The sequence below is a fragment of the Aulostomus chinensis genome, chromosome 17, assembly GCF_037954235.1.
Source record: "Aulostomus chinensis isolate RoL2024-O1b breed Wild chromosome 17, RoL_Achi_v1.0, whole genome shotgun sequence".
Lineage (NCBI taxonomy): Eukaryota > Metazoa > Chordata > Actinopteri > Syngnathiformes > Aulostomidae > Aulostomus > Aulostomus chinensis.
Genome location: NC_141336.1, coordinates 5,674,324 through 5,687,104, shown reverse-complemented (window position 1 = coordinate 5,687,104; position 12,781 = coordinate 5,674,324). Strand labels below are relative to the sequence as shown.

General features: G+C 40.8%; 1 protein-coding gene across 1 annotated transcript; it reads right to left on the bottom strand.

Annotated features, from left to right (window-relative positions):
• Positions 1 to 1,875: 1,875 nt before the first annotated feature.
• On the bottom strand, positions 1,876 to 4,320 carry dtd2 (D-aminoacyl-tRNA deacylase 2). The gene is made up of 3 exons (XM_086182484.1): positions 4,003 to 4,320; positions 3,144 to 3,213; positions 1,876 to 3,044 (listed from the first exon to the last, which is right to left on the bottom strand). Exons 1-3 carry the CDS (start codon positions 4,111 to 4,113, stop codon positions 2,719 to 2,721), a joined length of 507 nt encoding a protein of 168 aa, XP_086038610.1. The 5' UTR covers positions 4,114 to 4,320; the 3' UTR covers positions 1,876 to 2,718.
• Positions 4,321 to 12,781: the final 8,461 nt, after the last annotated feature.

Below are 12,781 nucleotides of genomic sequence, written 5' to 3'. Positions count from 1 at the left end.
GAATAAAATGTTTTGCGATTAAATTTTTTACCAAGACGTCCAAGTTCTTCTCCTTTAACTGAACTCCCACTTTAACAGACATCCAGTTCAAAGGGTGCAGCGTAATTTAATCAGGTTAATAACTGGCTGTGTAAGGATAACCAAAATTCCGAAGCATACACACAAAGAAAATAAGTTCCACCGTTTCAATGTCATTTCAACAAAATCCACAAGAGTTGTTGTCCCAACTGAATCTTTTATGTAAGAAGTGGTTAGATGGATAAATATCATTTAATATTTTCAATTGACCTCTTTAGCTTCATGAAGAATTAGGTAAGATAAAAATTGCTTATTCCTTATCTTTCCTGCCTATAATCAGGTAAAATATATTTACTTTTTAGTTGGAAAGGATAGTATTGTTCAGTTAAAACCCTACTAATAAATTTATTAGAGAAGTGTTTACTCCCTAAATTGATTCCTTACATTTCCTCTTTTCTGAAACATTTGAATGCACCACCAACTGTTGAGCCATTGCTTTAAGGGGGGGGGGGGGGGGGGGGGGTTGCTGGGATAGCTTTAATTACTTAATTGTACTCTAGTGGAGACTGGGCGATGTTCTAGCATCGATATAGATTAGTCAGTGTTATTGACCAACATAACAAATGCATAAACAATTTGCGCCACACCCATTACTTTACCTGCTCAAGTACGTGTAGAAACCAGAGTTTTAATCAGCTCGTTCATAAAGGATCCGTGAAACGTCATATTTACATCAGTTCATGACAGAGGATATCAACCTTTTTGATATGAAGAGCAATGGTTACCTTGTCTTGTCAGTCAGTGTGGCATCGTGGACATTACAGTAACTTATGATGCCCCAATGGATACGTGATTTTATGATATGCACAGTTAAGTTTTTAATGAACTTTTTTCTGACATAGCAGGGATATTGTAATATGTGAGCATGACAACAATGCTTACTCCAGCTTCTTCCCGCAGTCCAAAGCCATGCTACTGGGGACGAGGCTTATTGATACCGCTGGTGTGGCTGTGAGCGTGAATGGTTGTCTGTCTTTATGTGTTGGCCCTGCGGTGGACTGGCGATCCGTCCAGGGTGAACCCTACCTCTCGCCTGAAAGCTGCTGGGATAGGCTCCAGCCCCCCAGGACCCTTAACAGGATAAGTGGAAGAAAATGGATGGATGGATGGACAACAATGCTATTGCTATCTATTATCTACATGATGTGCTGTAAACATTGCTATTCATTAATCGCTAAATGGGCACTGGATTTGCAGGCTTCCTCGTCTCACAGATCGCGCCATTGGTGAAAAGCCCGTCCAATGTTCGCTCGCGTCTGGCATCTCTGTTGTTTCCTCTTTCTCTGTTCCACCAACATCAATTTTCACGGCATTGGCTTCTTTTTCACTGGCCGGTCCATGATGAATTTTTGAATAACATCTCCATCCCTACGTTGTTTTTATACTAGCCGGTGCCCAGCCGGGGGCGTGTGTGTAGTGCCGTAAAGGAATTTGATATTTAGCAAGACCTGAGACTCCCACGAGACCGTCTGACTTGAGTGTGCAGGGTTGCATTTTCCTTATTTCAGCCCAGAACCATTAGGGCTGATTCAGTCACCAATCGACGCCATACAGTGTTCTAGAACCCTCACAATGACTCTTGATCTAGTTAATCTAAATTAAGCTAAAAAAAAAAAAAGATGCATAGTTCTCTTTAAAAAATCACCTTCTGCATGAAAATATATGATTGTTGATGCGCTTATAAACTGTTAGCACAGGCGGCTCTCAAACTAAGATGGTTACAGCTACAGCACAAGTCCTACTTCCAGGTATTGGTCCGACCGCATTGTGTGTTACCAAGGAAACAGAGAAAAAAAATAGCAAAAATGATTTTATTTTGAGAACGGAATGCCCCACTATACTGTGGCTTGCAAAAGTATTCATACTCCTTGTCGTAAAGCCAGGGCTCCAATGGAGTGTTTAAAACAAAACACATTCAGGTATTAGAATGTCCCAGCCAAAGTCCAGACCTGCATCCAATCAAGAATCTGTGGCAAAATCTGAAAACTGCCGTTCACTAAACGCTCTCCATCTAACCTGACTGAACTTGAGCTTTTTTGCAAAGAATGGGCGAAAATGTAAGTCTCGAGATGTGCAAAGCTGGTAGAGACACATCCCAGAAGACTTGCAGCTGTAATTGCAACAAAAGACGGTTCCACAAAGCATTGGATCGGGGGCTGAATACTTCGGCACGCCGCACTTTCCAGTTTTTTTGTTGTTTTTTTTTGTAAAAAATAAAAAAATAAAGAAAAATCTGTATAATTTTCTTTCTATTTCACCATTGTGTGTCACTTTGTGTTGGTCTTTCACATAAAATTCCCATAAAATATATTGAGGTTTTGGACATAATGTGACACAATGTAGAAAAGTTCAAGGGGTATGAACACTTTTGCATGCCACCATATGAATGGATTTTATTTATACGTTGTACTGTGTTGGTTACTAGGTAACAACAATATCATATCTGAGGATCTGCTTTTACATTAATGACCAAACAGTGATGCACTCACAACATGACATTTGGTCCTTTTGCATAATAAATATTACCCTCCCGTGTAACTTTGCTTTGTTTCAAGCAAGAATGAGGTCTTGGAAATGAACCTGCTCCTCTTCACTGGGTGGACTGGCAGGCTCAGTTGCAGATCTCAACTGTTCGTCTGCTCAGAACTCCATCAGATGTGTATACGGTCCGTTGGTTTCCAGCGTCAGCACTTGCCTGTTTCCATATGTCCCATGTTTCACCGTCACCCCGGTCTCAGTGGAAGCGGCTGCTGCCATCAGTTCCTTCTCGCACAGGGAAACGAAGGCACTGTAGAGCCGCATGCCATCTTCTTTGGCGACATTGTTGTGGTACTGCATAGCCTTGCCTTTGGCTTTACCGCCCAGCGTTGCCTGAGGGACAATCAGCAGGCTGCCGGGGAGCTCCAACACTGACACAATCTTCCCCGAGTCCGACTCGCACAGTCGCAGGTTCAACAGTGTGGAAACTGAACAAGACACATGGGAGATGTTTTTTTTTGGTTGATAATGAGAGCAGATAGAAATAAAAGACTGAGACCATGTGGGACGGTTAGAGGGTCACCAACCCATCTTGGGCAGCATGTCATCTGTTGCTCCTTTAAAGAAACAGACGTAGATCACCATTCCTCTGTCGATCTGGGGGGCAGAGTTCAGTAGACACAAACGTTACCAGGTTTTTATCTCAATCAAGCAGTTGAAAATCTTTACATAGAAATATAAAATGAATGGGTTTCCATCCAAGACTGTCCCAGCTGCTGCTCATTTATCAGGTTTAAATCATAATTTTCCAATCCAATTTTAATAATTTTCCCACATTTAAAGATCAAAATCTACATTTAAGCTCCGCGTGGATGAAAGGAACATGTCAGTTGTAGCTTATATACTCATTTTTCACATTATCCACTTGTGCGTTTTTGTAATTTAGTTATTTTATTCGCATTTTTTAACACTTGAATACATTTTTAATGGAATCATCTTAACAGTTTACTTCCCTCAGTTGTTTCTTCCTCCCGCAAAATCTACTGTATTTCATATTTTATAAAGAAACAAAAAGTAATTGTATTGTTGTAAATTACTTTAATTAGACTGAAAAGGCATACTTCAAATGTTAATGACAGCTAATTATGTTTTAAAAGACTCTGGTGACTGCTACGGTTTTGCATGCATGCATCAATAATTTGGATGGTAAACTCTTTCCGTTGGTTTTTTTTATGGAGTGACTCGATTCGATCAATTTCACTTTCGTTTTAGTCAGCAGGAAAACGCTGGGTGGAACAGTTGCGATTATTGTGACGAAATTGGACTTCTTCTTTCAAACTTAGATCAGAATCATCGAAGAAACCACAACATCATATGAAATACAGTAGATGGAAACAGCGCGAGGATGAAACGGAACCAAACGTGTTCATGAACCTCCTTCCTCACCTGGACCCACTGGGCCTCCGAGTCTTCCCCGGCTGGTTTCACCTGCAGTCGGGCCTGCAGACACCGTTGCAGGACGGTCCGAGCCACAGGACCACAGCTTTTCTCAGACATTCTATCCAGTGTTCGACTTTTCTGTCTCCTGCTGATAGGTCCTCCACCTTATACAACGCATGCGCACAGCACGTCCGCCCGAGACGGTTCGCACAGTCAGTTCTAAATTCACGAACCAGAGCAGGGATGACTTAGTAAAATGAAATTCAAAGTATCAAATGAATGGCAAACACACACCATACGCAACACACTTCCTTATTACGTCACCTTAAGATGTTCGATGGTGCGCAGGACTGATTTTTTTTTTTCCCTCTTCAACTTTATTGACGGCAACAAAACAAATATACAGACATACAAGAGGTATTACGGTATAAATAGAAGCGGTACCATGAATATAAAGAGATTGCCAGGAGAACATCAACTTAGCCAAAAGTTACAATACTGTGGAAATCCTTATTTGAATTTTCATAGACAATTAAAAAAAATAACAATCAAAAATAATACAGAAAAATCAAATATTTAAAGAGTGAGTAAACAGAACAGTACAAACAGTAAAAATAATAAACAAGGGGAGGCTTAATTTTGCCTGGCTTGTTTAAAACCAGTGGGAAGTTTTCTAAAAAAAAATATCACAATGTTTCAGGTCTTGCTCATCATTTCAAGAATTTTGGGTGCAACTTTAATTCATTAAAAAACAAAACAAATTTGGGGGGTTATTTCAGGACCCTAATATTGGGATTAAAATATATTTGGATGATCTGCTTTATACAGAAATGTCTGATGTTGTACTTCCCTCTGGTGTTCATTTGAAGAATTGACACCAGTAACTCCCATGACAGGTGTTGAAGTTGTAGTTTAGAGGCTGTTGATTTCAGCTTTGATGCCCTCTATTTTCTACCACTTCTGCAGTTAAGGGTTGTGGGGTTGTGGTTGGCACTGTCGCCTCATAGCAAGAAGGTCCTGGATTCAAGCCTCAGGTACGGGATCTTTCTGTGTGAGTCTGCATGTTCTCCCTGTTCCTGTGTGGGTTCTCTCTGGTACTCCAGGTTCCTCCCACAGTCCAAAGACATCAAGAGGGGACGAGGCTGATTGATACTCTAAATTGACTGTAGGCCAGGATGTATATTGTATTTTACTGATAAACACCACAATTTGTGTTCCTAACATATGACCTGCCCAGGCACGTGACCTTTCCCTATATAGGAGGTTACATATGGGCAGCCATTTAACATCAGCCCTGATGAAGGCCTGTGGCCGCAATGCATCAACTTGTTTTCATTTGTATGGCGATGCTGCAATAAAGGCTTTTAAAATCTCGCTCCTATTCTGAGTGGCTAAGTTCCTGCTGCTAAACAAAAGGTTGGATCAAACTTGTGACCGTGTATAATCTTTGAAATTGTGTATAGTGGTCTGAGTGCAATAGGTCAATGTGCAGTTGCACATGTAACAGGACTATGAGCAATATTTAATAAAACACTTGGCTCTTTATTGTGTTATGCACCTCAATACAGCGAGCACTTTGCCTTCAAATCGCGTATTTATTGCAGTGTTGTGTATTTTGTATTGTTCCTATGTTTCCTACTAAAATGTGTATCTTTGTCTTGCCACGTAACATCGACCTGCCAAGCGACTGATGGAAATGATCCTGTGGCTACGATCTGATGTATTTAAATGTTCATTAATATGCAAGGTCCTGTCTTGTAAAAACAAAAAACAAAAACAGCACACCGGCCATTTGTCAAACTGTTTGGCTATAAATAGCACCAATAAAATAAAATTCTAGAGGGAACTTGTGTGATGTCAGTCAATAGATGTCAGTCACATGCTTAGAATTAGCTCACCTGCATCAGCTGTAGGTTAGCCTGCTACTAGCTTTGTGGGAAGATTGACCAGACTATTTACTTCCATAGTTTTGATTTAAAATACAAGATTTTCCAGTGCTTTGCTTTAGCATGGTGACTCCAATTCATCCACATTTCCAAGCCCCCACTGGTAGCGAACTTAAAACCAAAAGAAATATCTAATTGGAGGAATTAGCTTATCAACAACATTTAAAGAAAGGGGATGAAAGAGAAGGAGATTTGACTTGAGCTTCATCTCTGCAAGGTATATTTTTGACTTATTCACTTATTTTTCATGAAATAATGGTGGACCTAGTATTATTTACCATATCTAGGCTACATCTCACACTTTCTGAATGAAGTTGATGTTTGTTAGCCCATTTGCTCAGTGATAGCCAAAGTAGCTGTTTACAAACTATGGTTGGTCCCAATACCAGTGTGCTGTCCCTGTAAAAACAAACAAACAAACAATAGATTAAAGTAAAGTGACTGGTAAACTTACATTAGAGTTGTGTGTGTGTTCTCTGCTTAGGATTTTCATCCAGAGTGAGCTGACATAAAGCACAGCACATGCACTTGTTGAGGCTTGACCTTTGACCCAAGTGACAGCCACCAGCTCCAAACTGGAGGACAGTGTGTGTGTGCATGTGTGTGTGTGTGTGTGTGTGTGTGTGTGTGTGTGTGTGTGCGTGCTGAACTATATATAAGTCTATTTTCTATTTTTAGAGTCTCAGTGAGTTCCCTCTCAGCCCCGGTATGGCTCTGGCTTCTCCGATGACACCCAGCCTGTCCTGGGCCTCGGCAGACCCCCGATCTGTCCAGCTCTGCATCGAGTTTCATTTCCAGCAAGGAACTACGGAGTAGGATCTGTTGGTCTGTACTGGAGGTGTGCCTGGTTATTGCTTGGACCTGTGTCTGCACTGCATCTGGCATTTTCAGCAATTATTGACATTTCCTGCGGTAAGTACAACCCTGTTCAGCTGTTTTTATTCACCAGTAAGTTTTAAATAATCTCTCCCTCTGCCTGCATCATTTCATGGTACTGATTATGGATTCCTGCTTTGATTGATCTCGTGTATCATCCTTATTTCTGGTCTCCTCAGCATCTCTGCAGAACTACTTCTAACTACCCTCTTGAAACCATAGAGCAACAGCTTGTGATGTGCACTATCAAAAGTCCTCAGGTCTTCCTCAAGGACTAATTGCACGGCTCAGTTGAACTGATCTGAATTCACACGTGTTCACTGCTGCTATTTTAGGGCCCCAAGAGCCTCGTAACACAGGCCCTATCTCACATTCCTGCAGGCAAAGGGAGCTCACTTAGTAGCACTTGATAACATGAAAACAAAATATCAATGTCTTGAATAAGGATTGTCACAAAGTATTGCACAATTTTGTGTTGATAATGTATTTCTTTGTTAAGGAAATATTATGTAGTGTTGGTATGATGACATCAAATGAGAATACTACCATTGTTAGAGTAGCAGTAAAAATAATATTGATAAACTTGATATATAGAGCAAATTTTAATACTCAAGTTTCCAAGAACTTGACAGAAAAAAAACAGACAAAGCAAGTAAATCTTGAAAAATGATTCAATGTCAGTGCCAATTTAAAGACATCATAACAGTTACAATTTATTTTCCTTTCAGGTTTAATTAGAATTTTCAAGGTAATGTTTCTAGTGACATTTGCTCACACCCCTCACTCGACTTGCAATCAGTGACTATTTGTGTACAGAGTGGAACTTGTCAGTTGAGATTTTCAGGTGATGTTTCAGTGGTTCATTACCGTATTTTTTTCTTTCAAGCACAAACATTATTTCATCATTTATTGTTTGGATTTTTGTCTTAAATATAAAATAGTGGGCAACTGCAACCAAATCCAGTGGGGGTGGTGGGGTGGTAATCTTTTAAGTAATCTTGCTGAGAGACACACATCATTAAAACATTACCTCCTTAGTGGATGTAACTGCTAAAAGATGTGAGGATCTGTTTTTAAAGCTGATCTGATAATCTGCCGATCCATTAAAATAATCACTCGTCACGCTCCTGTCTGGAATAGGTGCCAGGTCTGTTTTATCATGAATGCTTTGGTTCTGTGTTATGCATACGCAGATAATCAGCTTTTAATTCAAACAAATTGCGATAAAGTTTGAAATTTTTTTCCTTGAATCCTCTGTCATGCATGTCATGGTTATCCAAGCAGGGTTGACTCAAAGGCAAATGGGTTGTTAGACAGTTGAATGATGTAATTTCTCTCTTAGTGATTAAAACTGAGATTAAAGATAACAAAGGTTCTTATTACTCGTGGATTAAGTTTAGCTTTGTGTATAATGTTATGTATATTGGGTGAGGGCCTGAACCGCAGCTAGCAGCTAGTTAGCTAGTTGCTAGCATAATCTTGCTGTATACTTCTTGTAAGCTTTTTTTTTTTAAGAGTGGCTGCGGCATTTCTGGAATAGGTGCCGGGTGTGTTTAGCATGTTCCTGCAGGTGTCATGTCATCACGATAGAAAAGGGGTGAAAATCAGCATGTCACCCCAACTGTCATGCTTCCATGTGTACTGTTGGGAGCCGACAAATACCACGAATACTGCTGAGTCATTTGACCTGTGAATGAATGACAACGGACAACTGCATCTGTCACAGCATGTGTCCCTTTGTGAGTTTGTGAATGTAACTTTTTGTAGCAGTTTTGCGGATTCATTGTCAGAATTAAATGTGTTTTTTTTTTTTCCACATTGCGATTCTAAATTGATTGTAGGAGCTCATTTTTCATTGAAAACCTGGCGATACTTGGGATTTTACAATTTTTGGCCATGACAAATGTTGCCATTTTGGCTATTTATTTATTTTTTTTTAATTCCAGTGGCTGAGTTTTTATACTGCGACCTTGACCACATTTTTCAAGGTTAAAGGGTTTCTATACCTTCAGTTGCTCTCTGGTATTTAAACATTAGTTTTGCCACGATAGGATGGCTATTTTGGTCATGCATTAAGATGGCAGTGGGCATGCTCTTCATGCTTCTTTAGCTCTGTGATGAAACAAAGTAATCCAGGGACTTGAGCCTGAGATCTCATTAAATCATTTCTGACTGTCCACACTTCCAGCTGGTAAATCAGATGAATGACATATTATCTCCCTTTATAGAGGATATTTGTACTGAATTGAGAAGGCTTCTGAGACAGACATCTGATTTGAAAGTGTTGTGTGACATGACTGAATCTACGAGGAACAATGCAAAGGTTCGACCAACAAGTTGCTGATCAAATGTTTCAAATCACTCAGCCTGAAGCTGGAGAGGCTGGTTGTGAATAGTAACTGTCAGGGCATTCAATTCAGCATTCAATTCAGCTATAAAACACAAAAAAGGCCTGGTTGGTAGGGAGGATGTTTCAGGTACAAGTTGGATATCATGAAGTAGATCCAAAACACTCCAAAAGCATATTTACAACTCTGTCAGTGCATTGAAATAAATCTGCAGCAAGAATCACAGCTTGTTGGATTGAGCTATGCTTAAGGCGAGAGAAAAAGTGGCATTTAAGTACAATTATGAAAGTTCTGTACTTGAGCACAGGTGAGGGGTACCTGAAGTTCTAGTGTGCAAACTGCTGTCTTGTCAAAAATGTTCAACTGAAAAGATGTCGCTACATCTGCCAAGACCAAAAGTCAATGTTAGGAGTCAGGCCAGGGTTGCAAACCTGTAACTTGCTGGGGGACACAGCTGTTTTGGAATATCAACAGTTCCCTAATACCAAGCAGGGTACATGTGTTCCTCAGGTAGAGAAGGACCATCAATACAACGCCCACATACAATCAGTTGCGTTTCCATCAGTGTGTTCTGATGCCTTTTGGAGTTTGGAAAATGTTATGTGAAGACTGCAAAATCATTTTTATTCTCTCTTGAGGTGTTCCTCCTTACTTAAGGACAATTACGATGTATCAGCTGCCACCTATTCCTCAAGACCTTAATCCATTTTTAGCTGATGGGTGGCTATTCATATACATAGCTGTCGGCTATTACAGCCCCACGTAACGTTGCCTTTACCGCCAACTTCTGGCAACATTACCTAGCCTGGTTTATTTTCTCCAAACCTGTTGCTGGAAACACCACCCAAATTGCATTTCCTGTTTCCATCCATCCATCGTCATCTTCCGCTTATTCCTACACATTAAGGGTCGCGGGGGGGCTGGAGCCTATCCCAGCATCTACGGGCGAGAGGCGGGGTTCACCCCGGACAGGTCGCCAGTCATCGCAGGGCCAACATAGAAAGACGAACAACCATTCACACTCACATTCATACCTACGGTCAGTTTAGAGTATCCAATCAGCCTAGTCCCCAATTGCATGTTTTTGGATGGTGGGAGGAAGCCGGAGTACCCGGAGAGAACCCACACAGGAACAGGGAGAACATGCAAACTCCACACAGAAAGATCCCGTGCCCGAGCCGGGACTCGAACCCGGAACCTTCTTGCTGTGAGGCCACAGTTCTAACCACTGCACCACCGTGCAGCCCTGCATTTCCTGTTTTTATAACATAATTTGGGCACGATTCTCTTGAAAATTCAACGGAAACACAACTATGGTTAGCATTGTTGTTTGTTTAGCTGTAGCTGCAGGTGTTTTTGCAGACGCTACATTATCAAGCTTTGCTGCCAGGAGTGATGCTAACATAAGCTTGCTGCCCCTGGTTTAGATTTGGTTCTGTTTTTTTGATGAAGCTTAATTTTGTGACTATCACACTCACGTGTTGGAACCAGGCCAAGCAGGTCAGTGGAATCTAGAATGTTATGATAATGTTGCCAGTGCTCATTCACGATACACTGACTCATTATACCAGAGAATATTTGTCATAGAACCGACCTGTTGTGTTTTCCATCAATAGAAACCAGAGTGATGCCTCCCTTGTGTTATTATCGGCTATTCCTGGTTGGGTCTTATAATAATAATAATAATAATAAAAAAAAAAAAAATAATAATAATAATGGCTGCACGGTGGTGCAGTGGTTCGCACTGTGGCCTCACAGCAAGAAGGTTCTGGGTTCGAGTCCCGGCTCGGGCACGGGATCTTTCTGTGTGAGTCTCCATGTTCTCCCCGTGCCTGTGTGGGTTCTCTCTGGTACTCCAGCTTCCTCCCACCTTCCAAAGACATGCACTTTGGGGACGAGGCTGATTGGATTCTCTTGACCGTAGGTATGAATGTGAGTGTGACTGGTTGTTCGTCTCTGTATGTTGGCCCTGTGATGGACTGGTGACCTGTCCAGGGTGAACCCCGCCTCTTGCCCGTAGATGCTGGGATAGGCTCCAGCCCCCCCCCCGCGACCCTTACTAGTAAGGAATAAGCGGAAGATGACGATGGATGATAATAATAATAATAATAATAATAACTTTATTACAGACTCAAAGGTCCAGATAAGAGCAAAACAATACATACAAAAAATATATACATATATATATATTTATATGTATATACTGTATATATATTTATTTTTAAAAGACACAATAAGAGAGCCATCACAACATGTTCACAATGCAATATGTACAGATCACTTAAAAACAAGTAAAAAGTCAATACCTTCAAAGGAGACTACTATACCAGTGCTTCCATATCTTGGACAGATAGTGTGTAGTGCTAAATTTGATGCTTGTCAATGCCATGATTATACAGTTCTCTGAGTTATTCAATCGACATATAAATTTAAACATAAAATTTCTCAACGTGGCTTGCAGTGTGTTAACACCTGCAGCCACAAACATCTCACTGGCGCTACACCAACGTGGTCTCCTCAGCAGAATTCTCAAAGCATCATTGTAAGCTACCTGGAGTTTACGCAGGCTTGCTTTGCCGTAATTAGACCACAAGTGGGCATTATAGAGAGGAGTGCAGTGTGCTCTGAACAAAGCCACCTTCACTTTATCTGTACATGCTCCAAACTATTTGCTTGAGCATATAAAGATTGCCTTGCCTGTAAATGTCTTGGTCGTCCTTCAACTGGTCTGTAAATGAGATGCCCCAGATACTTACCTTTGCTCATAAATCTCAAGTTATTACCTGCCAATTTGAATGTAGGAAACATTCGACACTTGTCCTCCTTTGTTCTACAAATCATGAACACACTCTTATCTGTATTAAATTTCATGTCATGGACAACACCATAATCAGAGCAGACATTAAGAAGCTGCTGGAGACCAGCACTGCAGGGGCTGAAGGCCACGAGGTCATCAGCATACATGATATGATTCACCAAAGTATTGCCTATCATACACCCAGTGTTACAGGTGTTCAGGCTGATAGAAAGGTCATCAACATACATTAATATTCTTTGTGACAGGTTTAGCAACACCAGCTCTAAACATTTATCATTCAGACTCACACAAAGAGATAAGAGAACTTCAGAGACAGTCAGGAGAGCTGATGAGAACATGGTGTTGTTGCTGGGAGAGTCAAGGAGAGTCTGGCTGGGTTAAGTGGAAAAGCGGCTTTTGCGACAACAAAGCACATGAAAGTCTAATCTAAAGGGGAATCTAAATTCTGTTGCCCAACTTGAAATATTAGTCATAGTCACACCAGGCAATCTGATCTGAATGAATTTGAAGCTCAGCTGATTACAATGCTGATTCCTTTGTCGTCTCGCTTGTATGCTGGCAGACACCATAGCTTCTGACTCGCCTTGCATTCAGGGTGCAAGTACATGTGATCTGACTTCTGCAACACATACAAGAAAAGGAGGATCTGTTAATGAACTCATATCCTTATGTTGCTGTTTGAAGAGAATATGCATCAGAAACTGGGCACTAGATTTGCTGAAACTGAGATAAAGATTTGAAGAAGTGCTTTTAGGGTTTGAAAGGAGGAACTGAGGATAATGTCATTGTCATAATTT

Coding starts and splice junctions, on each gene's coding strand:
- dtd2 (XM_086182484.1), bottom strand. CDS start 4,113: ATGTCTGAGAAAAGCTGTGGTCCTGTGGCTCGGACCGTCCTGCAACGG. Junction 3,214..4,002: donor CGGAGGCCCAGTGGGTCCAG/GTGAGGAAGGAG, acceptor TCTGCCCCCCAG/ATCGACAGAGGAATGGTGAT. Junction 3,045..3,143: donor TGACATGCTGCCCAAGATGG/GTTGGTGACCCT, acceptor TGTCTTGTTCAG/TTTCCACACTGTTGAACCTG.